Source organism: Desmodus rotundus, chromosome 9 (genome assembly GCF_022682495.2).
Source record: "Desmodus rotundus isolate HL8 chromosome 9, HLdesRot8A.1, whole genome shotgun sequence".
NCBI classification, from domain to species: Eukaryota; Metazoa; Chordata; class Mammalia; order Chiroptera; family Phyllostomidae; genus Desmodus; species Desmodus rotundus.
In genome coordinates, this window is record NC_071395.1 from 111768724 (window position 1) to 111790578 (window position 21855).

General features: G+C 61.4%; 1 protein-coding gene across 3 annotated transcripts in view; it reads right to left on the reverse strand.

Moving 5' to 3' along the window:
• CYTH1 (cytohesin 1) overlaps positions 1-21855 on the reverse strand; it is a 63109-nt gene that overhangs the window by 9699 nt on the left and 31555 nt on the right. The window contains exons 1-8 of one of the 3 annotated variants that reach the window (XM_024553755.4): positions 20210-20913; positions 5390-5472; positions 4353-4417; positions 2729-2795; positions 2424-2542; positions 1933-2013; positions 987-1099; positions 246-394 (exon numbers count right to left, since the gene is read on the reverse strand). In XM_024553755.4, the coding sequence (XP_024409523.2) occupies positions 246-394; positions 987-1099; positions 1933-2013; positions 2424-2542; positions 2729-2795; positions 4353-4417; positions 5390-5472; positions 20210-20237 (705 nt within the window). In that variant the 5' untranslated portion in view covers positions 20238-20913. Of the gene's footprint in view, positions 1-245; positions 395-986; positions 1100-1932; positions 2014-2423; positions 2543-2728; positions 2796-4352; positions 4418-5389; positions 5473-13276; positions 13434-20209; positions 20914-21855 lie in introns of those variants that run through there. The other 2 variants (XM_053910742.2, XM_053910741.2) reach the window with 2 other exon arrangements.

Consider the following 21855-nt stretch of genomic DNA (forward strand, 5'->3'; position numbering starts at 1 on the left):
TGCTGCAGTCGGCACAGGCCTGGCGAGGCCGGCACTAAGGACGGGGAAATGGAGCTCCCGCCTTCAGAACAAATAAGAGGCCTGATGGACAATCCAGGAAGGAAAGAAAGCAGCCCGACCTCCAGTCCCGCCTTCAGCTTCAGGTTTGTAAGCCCACTCCCGTTCTGATTCCCCGGTGGGCCGCACCACCCACTTCCAGATGGGACGCACACGCCCCAGCGAGAGAGGGGCCAGCGCATGCTCACCCGGAGCAGCTCCTCGGGCAGGTCTCCGCCGTCGTTGATGCCCCGGTTCATGGCGATGAACCTCTCCACAGTGGGCTTGTCTTTGACGTTGGGGTTGTGCAGGCTGGTGTTCAGCATGATGATGGCAAACGAGAGGACATAGCAAGTGTCTAGAAGAAGCAGAGAGACGATCAGAAACGTCCACGGGAGAACAGCAAGTGCCCAGCACAATCGAGGTCCAGAGCTGGGAACACGTCCACGGGCGGGACCCGCTGTCACTGGGCAGCCCCGCGCAGCTGCGGGAGAGAGCGAGGTGACAAAACCAGCGTCCGGGGCGTGAAGGGGCTCGCTTTCTCAGATCCTAACAGAACGGCACGCTGCAGAAAACTGGGACAACCACAGAGTGTCGGAAAAAGAAAACACGAGGTGCCCAGAACCCGGCACCCCGCTTCTCACGCCCTGTCCCCGCGCACCTCACTGGCACGCGGTCGCCAAACTGGAATTGGAACAGACGCACGGTTTTGAATCCTGCTTTTTGCTAATCTTATTAGCATCCCCCTGTATCAATAAAAACTCTTTAAGAACGTGAGCTTTAAGTCACATAACTTAAAGATACCACAAATTACGTTCCACTCCTTAGGGCTGGGCTTTGGGTTGTTCCCTCACTCCTGCTACTGTAAATGCCTCTGAGTGGACCTTCCCAGGCACAGGCCCACCCTCTCCCGGTGGAACGCCCGCGGGGCCACCGTGCCGGCCGCCTACCTGTGGACTGGAACACCCCGGGGTTGCACTGGCAGTACCGCTGGGCGAACGCCTCCATCATCCGGTCGATCTTCTGAGCCTCCCCCGGCAGCCGGAAGCTCCACAGGAACTGCCTGTGTGACCAAGGTGGCTGTGTCACAGGGCTGGGGACACGGTGTGCCCCTCCCTGACTCGTTTACTCTTGCGGTGACTTTCTACCCAAGGGCACAGGGACACCCGCGGCGCCAGGCTGCTGTGACAGCGGCTCTGCTCAGATGCAAGCTCACCGCTCCTCACCACCACTCTCCCGGTCAAAGGCACGGTGTTTAAGGAAAAGTGAAAAATGAGTCTTCCTAGTCAAAAGAATGGCTTTCCTCCTCCGAAAAATACACAAAACTGAAATACGGATGAGGCGCACCTTAAATAAACTCTGCATTTCAGAAAACGAGACCCATCCACCAAAGCGGAGACCCGCGGCCAGCAGGGCCGGTCCAAGCCACGTCTGCCGTCTGAGCTACAGCGTGGACCGGCGCCGCCACCCACACCAGCAGCAGGCACAGCACGGAAGGAACCGCAGTTTCCCCGAGGGCACAAGGTCACACATTCAGTGAAAAATTGAAGTTTACTTTCCTTCTAGACTGACGTGCACAACCACCTACTTCCTAGTCTGGAGCCAGAAATCGAAGCATGTTCTAAACTAAACATCAGAAAGGACTTCAGAATTTAAACACACACCCGATTCCAGAGCATGAAGTGAAAAGCTCCCGGAAGAGCTCTGCACAGTCCACGCTCGGGCCGCGAGCCCCCACTCACTGCCGCCTGGGGCCTGCGGAGCGCCTGGCTTGTTTCAGGCCGGTGCAGAGGGCGGGAGTAACCCACAGCTGCAACGGCCCGGAATGGCCCAAGGGGCAGACACAACCCAGACCTGCCCTCCCGCCTGCGCAGACGCTCGCCCCACTGCACTCACCGCAAGGCCTGGACAAGGTTGAGGTCGGTGAACTCGTGCAGGCCCACGAACGCATGAAGCACCTGGATGTTAAAGTCGTCTCTGTCAAGAAAAGCAAGGCGCGGGGCGGGGGAGGCGCGTGTCAGGCACTGAGAATCCAAGCTCGCCCCAGCTCCCGCCGGGCGGTTTCCCACGCCAAGTCCCGTGGGCTCGGGACCCCACCCGGCAGAAGGCCCGTCTGCCCACACTCCGGCTGCTGTCCCCAGGGCCGCGCCGCCGGTGTGGGTGCTGCTGCCTCAGACAAACTCTCATGAAGAATTCAGCGTTCTGGCTCTGGCTGGCGTGGCTCAGCGGACTGAGCGCCGGCCTACTTATCTCCCTCCCTCCCTCCCTTCACCTCTCTAAAAGTAAGTAAAATCTAAAAAAGAAGAGGCAGAATAATTCAGCATTCTGAAGCTTTCCTGTGTGACCCCTGATGAGCTGTTCCGCCTCCCAGCGCCCGCAGGCCTCACCTCTCCCCCAGGTAGTCGCCGATGGCCGTCTTGTTGAGGCCCTCGCCCTTATACAAGAACTGGGCGATGTCTTCGCAGGTGTTCTTCAGCAGGTCGTTCTCTATGAGGAACTGGATCCCCTGGAAAAACACAGCGAAGACGCTGATGACGCTCACCCCAGAAACACCCAGAAAGGAAGACGAAGGGCACGGGAGACAGGTGTGGGGGCTCTGGGCACAGAGGTGCTGACGGGGGCCGTGCATCACATGAGCCGAGACCAACGGCCCCAGCCCAAGCCCGCGGCTCGATGCGTCCTCTTTGCTTACCTTCTTCGGGTCCATGTTAAATTTTTTCCTGCCCATGGCCACCTGTTTGTTCCTCTGCATGTTCTTCCTGCAAAACAACCGCCACAGCCACTTCAGGGCTCCGGGCTGCCAGGAGGGTTTGGAAGACTGACACAGCTCCCACGTGCGTGCAGTGAAGTAGGGGCTTCTGAGAGGCCTGCCCAGGGAGGCACGGGCGCACTCGGGTGCGGCTGGGGAAGGGCCCACGCTCAGGCACCCCTTCCACTCCTGGCGTTTTCTTGCACAGGCGCTTTACACCGTATTAACTTGTGACGTACGTCACCTACCCCCATCTCTGTGTGCCCTGGAACGGCATTTCGTAAGCTGACTACAGTGGGCAACTGCCCCACAAGCCAGCTTTTGAACAGTCTCCTCGCCCCGGAAGGGGATGCTGTGTGTTAGCAGCCTGTCCCCTCCCTGTCTGTCCCCCCCACCTGTTGGCAGACACTGGGCGACCTTGCTATTCTGGCGACTTTAAGTGAGAACGCCACAAACGTTCCGCACAAGCCCGCCTGTGGGCGGGCCTCCTGTCTCTCAAGGGAGGTGCCCGGATGGCACTGCTGGGCACTACACAGCGTCTGCCTGGTTCTCACCGGCCTCCCCAACACGGGGCCCACAGGCTGCTCTGCCCCGGGGTGCGGGGCGGCATCTCGTGGGAGGTGCAGCTGCGTCTCCTCGTGACTAGTGAAGGTGGGCATTTTTCACGGGTCTACCGTACATAGGGGTCCTCTTACCAAGGGTTTTTGCAAGAGTTTTGCCCATGTTTTACTCGGGCTGTCTACTTTTAACTGCATGTGTTCTTTATATACTATACACTCTGGATACAAATCCTCGAGTACAGGTGTTGCAAACATCTCCTTCCTCATCTGCAGCTTGCCTGTTCATGTATTTTAACAGCATCTTCATGAGGGCAGACATTTTAAATGTTGATGAACTCCAATGTATTCATTTATTTTAAGGTGCAAGTCTTTAGAAACGAAAGGAAAGCTGCACCCCAACACTGACAATACCGACCCAAAGCGAGGAGCTGCCACTGCTGGCGGGACAGACAGCTGCCCTCGCCGATGGCCCCGCCCACACGCGCCAGCAGCAGCAGCAGCAGCAGCAGTGCCAACAGCCTCGGAGGCCCGACCCGGAGCCAGGCTCGGAAACCCAGAGACACGTGTGAACCGGAGGCAGCCCCCCCACCCCCACATTCAGCAGTCAGCAAATGGTCCGGGAGCCCCATGCGAAACTCAGCTCTCCAAGCCCCCAGCCCCACGCAGTCAGAAGGAAACCGCTGCGGCGCGTCGTCACGGCACTGCCCCTTTGCTGCCCCGCGCCCTGCTCCCCCAGCAGCGGGGGCCGGAACCAGCTTGCGCCACAGCCCAGCTTCCAGACACGGTGCAGAGCGACGTGCAGGAGCCAGCGGTCCCCACAGCACCGAGGGTGCGGGAGGTGCCGCGACCTCCCTCGTGGGCCAGTCCAACCTGCCTGCCACCTCAGATGCCTCTCAGCCACCAGCCCCGCATGGAAGGGAGGCAGATGGCAAGGATGGCTCCGTCTGTGCTCGTGAGGAAACAGGGCAGAAGACGCACTTCTGAAAGCACCGGAGTGACAGACTCACCTCTCTTCCGTGGACCCCAGGTTCTCGATTTCGTTAGCCACTTCTGCTATCTCATCCTTCAGCCTCTGCAAAGCACACAGCGCAGGGTCACCAGAGAGGAAGGTGTGCCTCAGGTTAAAGCCTCTGAAAGCCCCCAAAGCCCCTTCCAATGAAAAGCAAAATGAAATAAAATAAGACGAACAAGAAGATCTAAAACATTTTGGAAAATTCTTCTGGTGCACAAATGTTGACCCCCTCCCAACAGTAAGCATGCGAGGGAACACCAAGTTGAGAGGCACCTCCTGACCCCCAGGAGGCCCGGCAGACATCTGCCCGCCCCCGAGGTGCCCACAGGTCAACACAGCTGCCAAGCAGCCACAGAGACAGAATGCCAGCCCGGGCCTGCTTCCCGCCTCCCTCCCTCCCTCCCTCCCTCACATGTTGGGGCCACGAGGGGCCACACTCTCGCAGCGTCCACCCGGGACACAGCAGTCGAGGCATTAGGGCACGTGGCCGCAGGGCCCGGAAGCCAGCACCGAAGCAGCTCCGAGCTCCCTCTGCACGCTGCAGCACGGGGCGCCACCCCTCCTGCCCACCCAAGCTCCCAAATATTTCACGGAGAACCCTAGAGGAACACCTGCTGCCTCGGGGAAAAGAACCAGCTAGTGGCTCTGGTGACTTGCATCCCACAAAGCCTGCTGGCCACGCAAAGGAACCCAGAAAAGCCCCAATCGGCATTTATGGCTGACGACGCGTCTCCAAGCGACCAGCAGCCCCGCCAAGTCCTGTTCCACCGTGAACTCACTGGCCCTGTGGCCGCCTGTCCGCAGGTGTTTTCATCGACCCTCCAGATAAAGAAACTGAAGTGCAAGGAGCCAAAACTCAGGTCTCTGACGCTGTTCACCCAGCAAGTGGCGGCACCAGGGCCACGCTGGCTCTGACCCCTGACCAGCTGGTGGCGCTCACGGACCAGGAACCTCTCTGAGCCCCAACAACGACTCTCACCCCCTCACCCTGTGCAAAGGACGCCTGCCCCAATGGCACCTGGCACCTCCTACCTGAATGTCGGCCAGCAGCTCCTGCTTCCTCCGCCGAATGTTCTCCAGCTCCTGACGCTCCTCTGCAGTCAGGTCACTGGGAACTACACGAAAGGAGAAAATGTTAGAAGAAAGTTTTCATCTCCCCAAAAAGCAAGTAAAATCCAGAAGCCACTGGACACATCAGAGGAAGAGGAGCTGGGGCGCGGGGCAGAGCCGGGGAAGGAGCACCTGCCCTGCCTCGGCCTCCGCCAGGGGGCGAGGGGGAAACCGGGCTGGGCGCAGGGCCAGACAGGGGCTGGTTAACCAACCTCTCTGACCTCGGCTCTCTCCCCGAGTCCAACCCCAGCGTGGACTGCCATCTGTGACACCTCAGGTGGCGAGGGGACAGACCACTGCAGAGCACGAAGGCTGTGTGCCTCCCCGGAGGGGCGGGGGAGGGACTGTGCGTGCACAGAGGAAAAACCTGGAAGGATACGCCCCACACTGAGAACAGTGCTGAACTCCGGGGATCGTCCTCGATGCCTCACACCTTCTATGTGGTCCGAACGGCGTTTTAAAAGGAGCTCCTGCCCTCTGACCCTGCTGGGAGCCGCGGGCGCTTGGGAATGGGAAGCACTGGCATCAGGCAGGCCCGGCCCGTGCCCACTACACACCAGGCAGCTCACTGCACAGCCACTGTGCCTGTTTGGTTCGGGCCACACTGCGTCACCAGCGAAGTGGGGGAGCCACACCCCCGCACCAGCTCTGGGCGGACGGAGTGCAAGGGTGTGGTTTAAGTGCCTGAGCCCCGTCTGGTGCTGAGCAGGAACCTCAAAATGTTGGCTCCATCCCTTCAGGGCCAAAGCACGGCACCATGCCCCTGGCGCTGGGCAGTGTGTGGGTGCTCCTGTCCTCTGGGCAGGTGTCTGAACGGGTTAGAGCTCAGTGTGCCTATGCTGTGGGGCCAAGGGCCACGTGCAGCTAGGAGACCGGCACTGGAACGCGGCTTGAGGTGTGCTCTGTGCACACCTGACTTTGCAGGGAGCAGCTGTCTCTCCTAGTTGATACTCTGGACTGCTCTCACACTGAACTTCTAACTTGTCAGTAAAACCTGCCACTTTAGTTGACCCCACAGGGGCCACCAGAAAGGACCAGCACACTTGTGCTTGCCCGTCCCACCCGGGCAGACCGAGCTGGGGCCGCTCTCCTGAGGGCCACCAAGGCACCCAGCCAGCGTCCCCCAGACCGCGTCCCCTCCAGCCAAAGGGCAGTGCCTCCCCCAAACATCCCATACACGCCATGTGAGATGACAACAGGGGCAGAAACAACAGGCCACAGTGAAGTCCACTGCCTGGGTCGATTTTCTTATCCAGCTTTTCCTCACCTTTCTCCAGCCAAGTGTCTTCTACACCCCAAGGCCCACGGGATGCATCTGACACCACAATCCATCCCCCCACGCACGGCGGTGTCAAAGCCAACACCCGCTCACAGTGAGCTCCACAGTGTTTCTCTTGCTCGGCTCCGAGTGCCAGAACAGGGGCTGCAGCCCACGGACGGCGCTGCGGCCCGACGGGGCAGGGCCCTGCGGTCTGAGGCCTCGCTCTGCATTCAGGCTGGCAGACAGCGCCACTCAGGATTCAGGCCCCAGCAGACGGTCGCAGTCCAGCCCAGGCTGCGCCCTGCTGCGCTTGGCCTTGAAAACTCAGGTGTGAGTGTCCCCACGTGGCCTCAGGACAAAGTCAGACCAACAGCTGATGTGCTCATCAGCCGTATCAGAGCAAGCCCCCCCTGGGAGAAACCACACGCCCGCCACAGTCACACCCGTCCTGGGGAAAAGCACTCCTCGTTCACGCTGGTGCTTTTGCACTTCACAGGCCAGGAGGGCTTCTCGTCCATTGAGACCGGGTGTTCCCGAAAGAAGCTAATTTCCGGAGGTTCTAGAAGACAAGAACTCGTTCTAGCATAACGTGGTTGTGAAATTCTGAGGCAATACTTCCTTTTTAGTAGCGATTCCACAGGGAATGAATAGCAGGGCTTTGATTTTGAAGCTTCAGACCAGGCTTGATCAGAGAGTCCGCCCCGGCCAGGGGCAAGACGAAGGCCCTCACAAGGAGGCTGCTGAAAAGCAGAACCAACGCATGAGACGCCTGTGCACCAGGACCCCGTGCACCCCGAGAAACCGAGGAACGGAGTTTCCTTGGTCCACGCAGGGAGTTCCCAGGCCAGAACAAAAGGGCAGGGCCGGCCTGTGAGGGAGCAGCTAGCCTGGGAGCCGGCTGCGGAGCCCCCACGGGGCAGCTAGGAGCCCGGCCACTGCCTGTCCCGCCCCTGACACCAGCCTAAGTCCTCCCAGTCCAGGAGGCCCCGGTGCGGAGTCCCCTGGGGCTGCTGCCTACTCTCACCTGGCAGGTGGCTGCATAGCCCCAGTGCGAGGACCTGAAAACCCACCCTGGGGAACAGGGAGAGTGAAGGAAACAACGGAACTGTTAAAAGGGCAGGAAACTCTGAAAAGGGGGAATAGAGAAAAGAGTAAGCTCTTGGAAATTAAACATGTTTGGCCCCTCCAGCCTCCTCCCAAAATAAGGTCAGTAACAGATAAAGCTGAGGCACTCCCACCGAACAAAGAGCAAAAAGAAAAGACTTGAAAACAGAGGCAAACTGAAAATACAAAGTCGATTGATTCATTCCGTGTAAGAGGTGGCTTTCCTCCCCTCCCAGAGACTCACAGCCGATGCAGAAGCTGAGCCACGAGTCGCCCGAGACCTCCTCGGGACGTCCAGAGACGGCCGCACCTGGCTGGGGGCCGGCGGCGACTGGAAGACGGTGTGCACAGGCGTGGCAGGGGCACTGTCAGAGCCCGACACCAAAACCACGGGCCCTAGACTGAGTCTCGGCCAGGCAGGAGGGCGGATGGGACCCCCTTCAGACCCCAGGACTCCGGAGGCCGATCTTGCACGCACACCCTGGGGTCCTCTCCCAACAGGCTGACATGGTGCGACACCCCAACCCATGACCAGAGGACCGCGAGGGAACAGAGCGCTGGCCGTGACGGGGCACAGAAAGGAACACCGGCATCGAAGGGGGTCCCGGCACAAAGGCTCGAGCGGCACGGGAGCAAGGTAAGGGAGAGGCCGCTCTGGGGCAGGGACAGCTCCCTGCAGAGGAGGCTCCCAGGGGGCCCAGGCTCCAGGCCATCAGCAGGTGGTGCTCCTCGTGTGCTGTGTGCAAGGTAACTCCAGGGTCAACCAGAGGCTCAGAGGCTGCCGGGGTCACAGAGCAAACAGGACGTCCCTGACTGTGACCTCATCCCGGTGGAAGAAAAGTGGGCAGAGGTGTGAGGCCGGCAGCCACCGGAGGGCAAGTAGGGCCCCAGGGCTTCCTCTTGCAGGGGAGGTGGGAGAGGTACGAGATCGCAGACTGAAAACCAGGGTGGAGATGTAGGCGTGAGTTTCCAAGCAGAAAGTAAAGGAACCTACAGTTGTGAGCAAAGGAGGGAACGGCGTGTGTGGGGGAATCAGGCACCGACCTCCGACTTTGCCAGGGTGACCCGTGATGGGAGGACACGGAAGGCGACGCTGAAGGCGGCCTTGGCAGCACCTGCCAGGGGCGCGACAGCCAGGGAAGTAAGCGAGCATCGGCTGCTCCTGGGGAGCGGGTCTGAGGGTGAGGACACGGCAGATGAGCTTCCGGCCGCCGGCCTGAACAGCGCACTGGGGCGCTGCTGCACTTTCAGATGGAAGCGGGAACGTTAACCTGCGGTCACCAGGGGAGACAGGCCTGCGACGGCCCAGCGGTCGGACGGAAAGAGGCCCTGGCCAATCCGCCACGAGAACAGTCGGGACGCGGGCCCCTGACCCCAACCACAGTCGGCCGACTGCGTCTCCTCCCGCAGGTGGTCACCGCAGGAGCGCGGTGCTGCTTCCCTTCAGGTTCAAAAGAATCATCTGAAACTGCTTTTAAAAAAGCAGATGTCATAGGTTGTTAGATCTCATCTTGCTAATGGAATTTTGCTCTGAGATGAGAAAAATTCCAGTATTTTAACAGACGCGTCTTCCTCTGCTTCAGCTCTCTGATGCAGCACCGCCCCTTCCTTCTCACACCGCCCCCAAGGGGACCCCCTCCCAGACCAAGCGCACGAGCTCGGGCTGGGGGCTGGTGGGAGTGCCCTGCGGCCCCAGCGGCTGTCTGAGGGACCCCGGCGACTGCAGGAGGATGGACGCATCCACTCTGCCCTCAGCCCGGGGAGAGCACGGGGACCCCGGGAAGGGCGTCCAACCAGGCCGGGGCTCCCGTGTGGCTGTGAGGGTTGAACTGCGGAAGATGGTGTGCGGCCTGACGGCAGAGCAGCCAACACCCCCTCCCCTGACGACCGCCACGTGCTGCAGCCACGCTTCTGTGCCGGGAAGGCAGCTGAGCCCTCTTCTCTCTCAAAGAATGCAACGGCGGGGGGCAGCAGCCCACGCACAGAGGACGCGGAGCAGAGCCGGAGGGGCCCCAGGCCCCGGGAGCTCGTTTACAAGGTGTCCCGCTCAGGGCACAGGGAGGGCTGCTGTCGGCCCCCCACCGTTCCCTCGCAGGGCTCCGATTTAATGAAGGAGATTAAAGTGCCCACAACAAGGGGCCACTGTGCTGGGCTGTGAATAGAAAAGCCTCACAAGGGAAGCTTCTATTTGTTTCTGTATTTAAATGTTGCTCTGCAGATTTTACCAGTGGGCAGGAACCCAGGGCTGAAATGTGTCCCCCCTCCCCCCACAGTGCATACGAAGGAGGGCTGTCTTAAAGAGACAGGGCCCATCCTCCTGGCCGGAGGCACTGGCCCACAAACAGGGCGGCCAGCAGTGCCGTGGGCAGTGCCCTGTGACCTGCCGGGAAGCCCACGTGAAAACGCAGGAGCACAGGCTACTGCCCACCCAGGCGGACCACACTGTCTGTGCCCCATCGCAGGGACCTGAGCGAGTCAGCGGTGGCGCTAGGGCAAGGCACCAGAGGCCACCTGGCCACAGTGGGACCCTCTGCCCTGCTTCAAAGACACACCGGCCTTCCTTTCCCACCGTGATCATCAACCATCCCCCTCCTCGTAGCCCTCCTGGAAAAGGCTAAGGGTCCAGCCTGAAACCAGCCCGAAGTGAGGATGACAGCCCAGAAGGCCCGCCCTCGCCCCAGTGGAGGGGGGAGACAAACGAGAGCCGCCTGGCTCACCCCCCACCAGCCCCCGCTGGGCCCAGGAGGCACGACCCCCGTATGGAGCCATGTCCGAGGAGGCTGAGAGCCGGATGTAGCTCGGGGCCAACCCGCCCGCCCACCAACCCGGGCAGCACGGCCCAGTGCAGTGAGCAGACACCCTCTGGCTCTGGAGGGGACGACGGCATTGGCAAACAGCTCTGGGTTCAGAAGTGCAAAGCTGGGAAACTACCCATGCAGCAGAGGCGGCGTCCTCCCCCCAAAGACTGGGACATCAGGTGGCCCGTCAGAACAGAAGTCCCAGCCCAGCGAGCGCTGGTCACGAGGCTTGACACCCTGACCACAGGCCTGGTCGCGGTTACATCACTGCCCCCTGCCCTGCCCTGAGGGTAAGTCACCTTGTCTTCCAGGAAAGCCCAGTGACTCACAATGAAAATTCGAAGGACTAGAAAGGTTTCGGGAACGTAGGGATGTTCAGCAAACTTCCACAAACCCTGGATCCGTGCTGACGGGGCGAGGGTGGGGTCAGACCCTACAACAGGGACAGGCCCGTAACCACCTCACAGGGGCCTCTCGGGTAAAGGTGACACAGAGGTCCGTGACGCGAAAGGCCACGCTGCTTTCGCGGAAGCCCTGGGGCTGGCCATCCAGACCAGAGCAGGCGGCAGGGGCAAGGGACACGCAGAGGGGTGTGACCGGAGCCCAAACTTGGTGACACGTGCCGCCGACAGAATGGATGGGTCCCCAACGTCTGCCTACTTTGGGAAACGAATGACCGGTCTTTCCTGATAACTCAAAGCCAGAGTGATCCTTTCCAAAGCTGACCACCCTGGGGTTCGGCCTCGGGAAGGAAGCAGGTCCTGACCCTGCAGACACATGAAGGGGCCTTGAGGCCATTACGAGGAGTGTGACAGGCCCAAAGAGCGAGTCCCGTGTGGTCCCACCTGCCAGAGAGTCACAGACAGATGGGCGAGGGCGCTGGGGGCAGCCGGGGAGCTGCTGGTTCCTGGGACAGCGTCTGACTCCGTAGGTGAAAGGAGTCTGGGGACTGGTGGGCGGCGGTGTGTGTTCCGTGCCGAAGCAGTGGGCTTCCAGTGGCGCTGTCCTGCCGTTCTACGGGGACTGAGTGGCCACGTCCCGACTCCTGGCTTCTGCTCACATCGGCTCCTCTCCGAGGAGCTGCTGTTTGAATTCTGTGCGGAGGCCTCCGCAGAAATGTCTCACCAGCAGCGCACGGCCTGAGCGACATTAGACACGTGCGTGCGACCAGATCCGGCCTGGCCGTCGGGAGAGGTGCGTCCAGCAGCCTGCAACGAGCGTGTTCAGACCCTCCGGCTTGGATTCTCCCACACGACAACCCCCGGGGTCCCACCTGGACGTGAGAACATTGAGGACTTCACCACCATCTTGCGCCTTTCTCAGGAAAGCCCTGCTGAGCACTCCCCCCCGGGGACTCAGGCTGCTCGCCCCGCCCAGAGCTGCCAGGTGGGACAGGGATACTCATCCTCTCTGTGGCCTCAGGGACCCGCTGCCCCCACTCCAGTCCCCACCCCCGCCTTCTCAAATAGGGGCGTGTCGGTGACAGAGCTCCACAGGCGGTCTCATAAAAGCCCAGCATTTTATCCTTTGCCTTCCACAGAAAGCGCTACAACTCGAAGACTTAGTTGGTGTAACGTTCTGATTTAACCAGCTAACCAATGGGAAATGAAGCCAAATTTCAAGGCAGCAAAAGAAACTAAGTCATAAAATTGTATCCTAAAAGTTTGGTTTAGGAAAGCAAAGTTTACATATCTGCTTCCAATAAAAACTAAACAAGAAAATGGCCATTTTTAAGAAGCTCACCCTTTTCTAAAACCTGGCGGTGCCGCACGGGCGCCACGGCCGGCCTCCACAGCCCCGTCTTCCTGGCGCTGCGAAGCGGCCCCTGGAAGGACCGTAGGAGCGCAGAGCCAACGGGACCCAGCTCCCCGGGGAAGACCTGCTCCACTTCCGGCTCCCTGGGACCTCGGCAGAGCCCCCGGCCCTCAGGAAAGTCCACATTCCCTGCCCCGCCGAAACCAAGCCCTCTGTGCCCACCCTCCCCCTCCCCCAGAGGCCCCGGCAGGCCTGTGCCAGCTGTGCCCGCTGTCACGCAGCACAGCTGTGCCACCACACCCCTGCATGCCCCAAGGAGAGGCGCGGGGGGTGTCAGGAAGTCGGTCCTCTCTCACTTTTCCCTGGTTCCTAAAACCCACGTGCATGCTGGCCCTTCGCAAAACGCTGGCTGCTTCCGCACGCTGACACGGCCCCTCGGCCTCACGGCTGGGACGAATCCCTGGGGCCACATTAAACTTGCTCTCGACATTCTCTTCTATGTGCACTGTTCGGAAGGGCGCCCCACACCCAGGCAAAGGCCCCAAGTCTGTAAGGAATGACAGACTCCTCCAGTTCTGTGGCCCTACATCTAACCCCCAAGCAGGACCAGAGGCCCGCGGATGGACATGGGGTATCAGCTTGTTCCTAAACCTCAGGCCTGGAAGAAACCACACTGCATGCTTCCACATCTCTCAGAGGAGCTCGCGGAAAAACCCTCAGAGGCGAGAGCAGAACACGAGACCCTAGGCACCGCACTGAGACCGGCCCCTGCCCACGGCAGCTGGGCCGGGCTCCAGGGGCGCGGGTAGCAGGGAGCAGAGGAACGGCGTCCCCTCGCTGGACATGAGGCCCCACACCGAGGGCTCCCCGCGCCACCCACCCGCCTCTTACCCGGGGCGAGTCCTCCCTCCTGCAGCCCGGCAGCAACGTCAAAGCCTGGGCAGGGTGCAGCTGTCCGCTTCAGAGCCCATGGTGGACTGGCGCCACGGCCCCACAGCCCCTAGCTCCTGGGCGCCCCCGGCGCCCCCGGGGGAGGGAGGGACGGAGCAGGCAGAGCATGTGTGCCTGCGCAGCCAGGGTGGAGGCGGCGGGAGGGAGAAGCCAAGCAGAAGCCGTGGAGCTGTAGCCGATGCCGGCAGGGACGCTGGCGTGTCCAGAGAGGCGGTGTGCGGGGCCGTCGCCAGGCCGACACGCAGAGCCTGAGCTCCTCGGCCCCTCGCAGGCTCACTGCTGCGAAGGCAGTTGCAGCCGCCCCTCCTCCGGCTCCCCACGCTCCCCAGCGAGGGCCTCCTGCAGGGGCGGGGACGAGCCGCCCGCGTTTGCTCACAGGCTCCTCTCTCTCAGCAGCTCGGCCCTGAAGGCTGCTTCTCCGGAGACGTTAACCCTCGCTTACGAAGCCGCCCTCACTGCACGGGCGGACAGACAGGTCTACGGAGAGCAGGCCACCCCTAAGCACAAGGCCACCTCCTTCCGCGGGCAGTGACCTGAGCAGGCTGCTTCACACGGTCCCCTGCCTCCTGTGCTCCCAGGCCTCGGGCCCCGCTCTCCAAGCAGATGCTCTGGCCCGTTCCCCAGAAGGGCGTGCCTCCCACTCAGGGCACATGCCAGCCACTGTCCCCACGCGCTGGCACTGGTTCCAGGGCGCTACAGGATGAGAGCGGGGTGCAAGAAGCATGACGACAGGCTGAGAGCCAGGCTGTCGGTCTTGGGAGGGGCGAGTGGCACCGAGAACACAGATGTGGTTTGGGGACCCAGGCCCCGAGACGCGGGTCCCGCAGGTGCGCACCCCCACGCGCACGAGTGCCGGGACAAGCGGGGCAGCTGTCTGTGGAGCACTCTGAGGACCAGTGCCGCTCGCTGTCCGGGAGAGACAGGAAGGGGCAAGGCTTGTACCGTAAGTCCCAGGGAGGCCAGAAGATAGGTGCAGGCTGGGTCACTACACCAGCCAGACAGGGTCTCTTCGACCTGACTCCCTGGACAGCTGGGGGTCCGTGTCAATTGGCATCCTGGCTCTGCCCACTGGCTGCCAGTAGCACTGCTGCCCAACCCCCAGGTGTGACAAATGTCCCCTGGAGGGCAAACTGCCCTGGCTAAGGACAGTGGCTCTGGATAAACAACAAAAAACGGGAAGAAACTGGAAGTGCCATGGCCTTCCCTTGACTCCCGTCTCCTCGTCTCCTCTCCGCAGGAAGCCACAGCGAGGCGGCCCCTGCCTCCTGCGCCGGGCCCGGACACCCGGGCTCTGCCGCGCGGACCCCGTCCTTAAGCAGCAGCCACACAGGAATGACTCCGGCTGGTGTCAGAACGGCAGTTCTCCTCTGAAAGAACCACTGTGAGTCCGTGCGTGAGAAACTCCCTGAAATCATTTACAAAATCTTTGTTTTACGCTGCAAGAGGATACAAGTTTTCAACAAACATGGCGGCATGTAGGTGGCTCCTTAAATCAGTTAATACACTGTCATAAAAATAGAAAGAAAAAGAATATTAGTCAGTAGTGGCGGGGCAACTAGCTACCCACCTGGGAGGGGCACTAGCCCACCTTATAACAAAAACTAATTCTGGACGAATCAAGGATTGTAATGTAACAAAATAAGCCGTGAAAACTCTGCAGTGAGAAATAGATGACCAGGTCACAGCCTCAGCCAGCCGGACAAGAGTCTCTGAACGGAACACGAAGTCCCGTGAGCGACAGGCAAAACACCAGGACGACCCCAGGACGAGAAAGCGTGGGACGGGTTCGCCTTCGACTCCCGGAGACGGGCGGCCCTGAGAAGACCAGCAGGACAAAGACGGCAGAGCAGCCGGGGCAGAGCCACGCCCGTGGCCACACACGAGACACGCTTAAAGCACACGTGCCACACGGGCTCCCACCAGTCTGGCGGAAACCCGCCCGGGCGCGGGTCCGCAGCAGACCGCTGGGCGGTGCCTGAGCACGCACAGACCCTGCAGTCAGCGACGCCACTTGGGAACCTGCGCGGCTGCAGACACTGAGCACCGCTTCTACAACGTGGTCCCTGAAAAGAATGGGGTGGCCTGGGCATGCTGACCGGGGAAGGTCCCTAAGTCGCAGGGGCACAACAGGAAGGTAGGGGACAGGCGCAGGGCACCCGTGTTGGTCAGGGCCCAGCTCCCGAGGACGCACCTGAAGCCACCAACAGGGGTCCTCGTCCGAGACAGGGAGCAAGCGGAGGCTCTGACCTTCATCGTGGACCCTCTGCACACACCCAGCCCTGACACAACACGGTTCAAGCCGTGCGGCCCCCTCACAGGCAGGCTCTTCTCCTCGACGCCCCCAGCTTCCAGCCTGCGGCTGGGAGTCCGTCCGTGGGAGCGGAGAGCCGACTGTCCGCCCTGATCTGCACCGTTTCATTCAGGGACCTGAGCGTCCTCAGGGTGTGGTGTCTGCAGGGCGCCCTGGAACCAACCCCCCTGGATCCACAGGGGCAACGTAAGTTTGGGAGGAGTCGAAAGTCGTATGTGGGTTTTTGACTCTGCGGGTTCAGCGCCCCAACCCCACGCTGCTCAAAGGTCAGCTGTATGAGGACCCACGACCACGCTGAAATCTGCATTCAGAAAAAACACAGACGTGTCACCAGCCACTCAACACCGTGGAAGGGACACAGGTGGGTTCTGTCCTGTGCCGGTTGCCGCCCTGTGTGGGTTCCCCCTGGGGCCTCTGGGTCAGAACCCTGGACTCTCAGAGGAGACACAGAGGAGCAGAGACAGAGCCGGGAAGGGGCGAGATGTAGGAAGAGGCACGGGGGCTCTACAGGCCGGAAGCTGGGCCTCCACAGCTTCTCTGCGGAGTGAGGAAGAACACCCCCAAGTCAGGAAGTCCTTCAAGAGACGATGGAGCCTGCTGGGCGACCCTGAGCCCGGCCGCTCGGGGGGCCAGCAGGGCCTGACTTCCCTGCCTCCGCCTTCCCGGGTCAGTGCGTCCCCGAGACCTACATATCTAAGTCCAGCATGTGCTCGGGGGAACACGGGAGGTCATGAGATCGTCATGTCTTAACCGTGCACTTTAACTTCACTTCCTGGTTGACTGATGTGCCTCCGGGAGCCTGCCACAGGCTCTCCAGCAGAGCTGACTGGCTCTACCCGGTCACTTGTAAGACGTTCTGTGGCCCCGTTAGCGAGGGTCCCAGCTGCGAGATGACACCCACCTGAATCCGCCAAAGCCGAAGCTCTTCACGAGGTACACAGGGGAAGGCCTATGAGTCCTTCTCTACAAAGGACGTCTCAGCTGAGCAGATGAGGACAAGGCAACTTCAGGAAAGGTGCCTTTGGAGGGTTGTCGAGTTTGAGAGAGACGTGAAGAACAGACACTGCTAAACATCTCTCCAAGTCCTAGGTTCCGCCTTTGAGGGAGCCAGCAGCAAACTGCAGGCAGGTGCCGTCAGCCGCCTCCACTAACGCACTTCTGAGAACCTTCCAGAAGAGCCACAGGGAGGGCGGGACCACCACAGCTGGCAGGAGTCCCATTTCCTAGGTCTGGGTGCCTCCTGCCCAGATCCATGGCCCCTGCCTCGTCCTTGCTGCAGTGATGTTCTGCAGCTGACAGGGCTCTCGTGGCCCGGACCTGTGCCTGCCGACCCCCCTGCCTCTGTCCAAGAGCCAGCCCCCACACACAGCCACCCCTGCCACCTCCCCGGCCTACCTGCCCACCGGCCATAGCCCGTAACAAGAGAGCCAGGGAGGCTGCAGAGAGCCCAGGACAAGTGGTGGGACCCTGCCTCTCTCTGCCCGCCTTCCTCACCAGGGGAAGGGAGGCTCTGACCCTCTGTCCAGCGCCACAGGCACCGGCTGCACAGGACAGCCTGGGGAATTCAGACCAGAGCGAGGCCCCTTCAGAACCCGCCACAGCCACGGTGACGGCCGCTCTGCTGTGACGTGCGCTTCGTGCACCAGGCGCTCCTGCTTAAAAATAAAGACCTAACCACTCTGGAGTCTGCAAAACACAAACTCAGCCCATCAGAAAGGGCGTGGGAACTGTCTGTGGGAACATGAGTTTACAGCTGCAGCGCCTGACTTGTCCTGTCAACACCCAGTTCGGCCGCAGCAGCCCGGCCCACGTGAGCGGGCAAGACCGCACAGAACGCCGCCAGGATGGGGTGGGGGTGGGGGTCAGCACGGGGGCCGTGCTGTAGAGGCCGCCCGGACACCCAGGGTCCTGGCAGGGCGGCACGGCCCGGGGCTCTCTTAGGAGCATCTCCCTGCAAGTAACACTGTTCCATCCCCACGCGGCTTTCAGCTGCAGGCGCGCTTTCGTTCCTGGGCTCATTAGAACTTCACAACCAAGCCCAACCGTGGGCACAAATAACGTGCCCAGGGCACGCTGCGAACAGGCAGAGCCCGTGCCCGCCCGGCCCCGGCTGCGGCCCTCAGCGCGTCCCTCGCTCTGACTGTCACAGGCCGCTCCCGTCGGCTCCCTGGGCGCTCACCCAGCCGCGCACAGGCCCAGCTGTGCTGGGGGCTGGGCTTCAAACGCTCGGGTGCCTGCTCCCGCTGGGGCCTCCAGGCCACTGGGCCAGGACTTGAAGGGTGGCAAACAGATGCCCCAAAGGGAGAAGCAGAGCCTGGCGGGACGCACGTGTGGAGGGAGGCGGGGAGGCGGGGAAGTGGCTACGTGCCCCGGTCGGGGCAGGGTCCAGGACGCGCAGGGGCTGGGGCGGCACGCAGAAGAGAGTCTAGCATGTTCCTTGAGGTCCGGAGTCCCACACAGCAAGGAGCCTGGATTCCCCACAAAGAGGAGGTTCCAAGGCCAAGCAAAGGGACTAAACGTTAAAAAGGGAGGAAGGCCTAGCTGAAACCGCCTCAGGGCAGCGAGGACGGCAGTGCAGGGCCAGCCCTCACTCAGACACCTGGGGGCCCCTGGGGTGAGAGATGAGCGAGTGCCCGGGGAGGGGCAGAGGCAAGGGCAGCAGGACAGGGTTTGACTCCTTTAAGCCCCTTCCCCCGGGAACAAATCTAGGAAAAGCCGCTGTGTGTGGAGCACATGGCTGACGCTCAGGCCTCCCACCCTCCCCTGCTGGATCTCGGGCACCTGCCGAGGACGGCTGTGTGTGCGCCTCATCTCAGCGCGCAGGCATCGCCTTCAGTACTGCGTGAAGGGCAGAAGGCACGAACACCCCCGGGGGGAAAATGGCCCCTTAGTCAAAGCAGAAGTGCCGTCACTAACCCTGCCCCGCACTCGGGTCTGCACACCCGGCTGAAGTGGCGCCCTGCCCCGGCCACCGAACCCAGCACACACGGAGGGCTGACGCCGCATCCGCTGGTCTCTAGTCTCTAGGGCGGCTGGAAGCCAACGGCACGGGCCCTGGCTGAGACTCTGAAATGACCATGAAGCAGCACCTCCTCGCGGGGTCGGAGCCAGGCTCACGTGGAAGGGGACAGTCACAGCGGCTACTGTCTGCCCAGGCCAGGCTGGGCACACCCACTGTCCCAGCACCATCAGTGACAAGTGTGTGGTGTCCTCTTCCACTCTCAGAAGTGTCCCCACTCTCTAAAATTAACTAACTAATTAATTAAGTATTTTGATCCTCTCCCCCCAGGACATGCTTACTGATTTCAGAGAGAGGAGACGGGGGGGGGGGGGGGGGGGGGGGGGGAGGAGAGACAGAGAGAGAGAACCATCCACGTGAGAGAGAAACACCAAGCTGCTGCTGCCTCTCACACACGCCCTGACCGGGATCGAACCTGCGACACTTCTTTCTACTGGACGATGCTGCAACCACCTGAGCCACACCGGCCAGGGCCAAACGTGTTCCCATTTGAACTAGAGACCTTGGCTACTTATGGACTCACCTTCCAGCTACAACACCGCCCATGTGGACGCTCACCCCAACCTGGAACTGCCTGGGTTACTGCCCGTCGAGTGCTGTCCCTGTACGCACGCATCTGGCCCTGCCCGAAGCCTGTCGCACATGGGGCAGCTCTCCGAGTCACCCAGACACGGTCCCAAACCGTCCAGAGGGGAAACGGGAGGGGCAGCTGTAAGATGTGGTTTGTAGTGAACCCGATAAGGAAAAACACAAGAGAAACCCCCAGTCTGCTGTAACCACCGCAGGATCCACGCCGAGACGCACGCAGCCTGATGTCTAAGCTGAACGCACTCGCTCCCTCACTGCTGGCTCCCGGCCGGCGTGCACGGCTGTGCCCTACACCGGGGCCTCGGGCGGGGGGGCCCCTGCAGTAACCACACACACGTCCCCGTGAGCCCAGCAGGGCGGGGAGCCCTGACCGGCGTGCTCAGGGGGCTCTTCTGCAGAACCTTTTGGGACTTATAAGCCACAGAGTCTGTCACCCTTTTCCTCACGGCGTCACCGTTTACCTGTGGGTGTGGGGATGGAAGAGGGGCAGACGGTCTCTGCCCCCAGGATAAGACCCCGACCCAGTCAACTACGGGCGCCCCCTTCGTGACCCTGTGTCTCAGAAAACGGACACCAACCACCCTGAACCTCACAGCGCCTCCTCCTGGTCTCTACGTCTTCACCCCTCAGTGCCGAGTTCGCTCTGGACAGATGCGCGACTCCCAGAGATTCTGACAATTGCTGCTCTGGTGCGGGAAGTCCAGGCGCCATCGCCGAGGCAGAGCTTCTCTGGGGGTTTCTCTGGTTTACACACACACACGCACACACACACACACGAGCCTCAGCCTCTGATCACTAAGGTGCTCTCCAGCCGTCCTCCGGAGAACAGTGAGACACAGCGGGCTGGGCTGTTACTCTTCCCGGAAGGCAGTGAAGCCGTGGGCACAGGGTTTCATGCACTGACCGAGAGAGACGGAGACCCCAACCTGCGCACCCAGGCCGGGACCGGACTCACCGTCCTCCTCTTCAGTCTTTAGGACCATCTTTCCCCCGGTCACCGCAGGACCCCGAATACTCGGTTGGTTCTTCCCAGGGGAGCTCAGAGAAGTTCCCCGGGAGGTGGGGCTGGGTGGGGCCGGGAGCACCTGTGGGCGGTCTTGTCTGGCCACCAGAACAGCTCAGCCTGCTTCCCCAGCCCAGGAAGTCGCTGGCTGCACTCCCGCACCAATCAGCTGCCAGCCTCCCGCAGCGTCACTCGTCACTCGTTGCTCTGCTCACAGCCACCACCCAGTTCCTGAAGTCAAGCTCAAGTAGGTCCCCAGGCGTCACCCCCTCCTCCGGGCCAGCGACCAGCGGCCTCAGGCTGGAGGCCGGGAGGCTCACAGCTGCGCTCTGTCTTCCTCAGAGGCGACCACAGCAGCTTTCCACTCTCGGGTTCTTTCTCAGAAGGGAGTCTCGGAAAACCCCGTCCTCACCACGGGGCAACACAGCACGTTTCCTGAGAGAATGACTAAGAAATCATAACCCCGGATCAGCGTGATAAGGTCACAGGCAGGAGGCGGAAGGCGCACTTTACAGACGCAAGAGAAAAGCTGAGGGCCGCACTCCCCACGTGAGCTCAGTTGTATCCTCACTCTCCGGTCTGGTGCGCTCCGCCACGCAGGGCGCTTCTCCGCACAGTCTGCACACACGCCTGATGCGGAGACCGGGCCACAGCAGCACGGGGCACCCTCACCCTGCCACCCGGGACAACCGGTTCTGCCAGCCTTTCGGTGTGTTTACACTCTCCCCCGCCAACGTCGCTCAGGTATAATTATGAGGTGTGTGTCTCCCACTAGATGTATTTATCTCGAGATCAGTACACAGACCCACACAGAGAGACGCACAGAAAGATAAACATGCGTGGACACACAGAGAGGGCACTGGCTGTTTCACAGCCGTTTCACAACCAGCTCCTGGCACCCATCACAAGCACTTGCCGTCCGGCACCCTGTTCGTGATTCACGACGAGGATGTAACATTCCAGCCCCCCCCCGCCCCGTGGTGAGTCTTGTAAGTAGCTTCGGCTTCCACCAGTCTCATCTCTCATCACTTCCTTAGCAGACACCCCTAGAAGCAGAACTGCTGGGCCTACATGCAGTTTCCCACACGGCCACTCACCAGGGACAGCCAGCAGCGGCATCACCGCGTCAAGAGCCCTCGAGAGCTGCTCACTCTGGTCGGCCTGGCCTGGCCCAGCTCAGCAACCCGGACAGCGCCCCGTGGGGCGAGTGTCACTACCTCCAGCCCCTTCCCAGATAAGGACGCTGAGACTCAGGGACACCACACAGCTGGCCTGGCATTCGAACCTGTGTATGGCTGCAGGGCCCACGCCCCGGTGGCCCCCCGCATTGGTCCTGGTTGCAATGCTAACTCCTGAAGCAGGCCTGTGGGGGCCTGAACCAGCTGTCCTGGGCTGGGTCCCCTCCTGCTGTCCGGGGTCCTCACTGCAGCAGAAACAGCAGATCTGCAGCAAGACCCTGGAGCACCACCTCCAGCCGCCCTCTGCAGGTGCCACCGGCACCTCAAGGGCACGGAGTTGAGCCACCCTCTTCCTCCTTGCCAGATAATAACTGTACACACCTGGACAGGAGTGGGGGGGAAAGGAGGGTTACAGCTGTG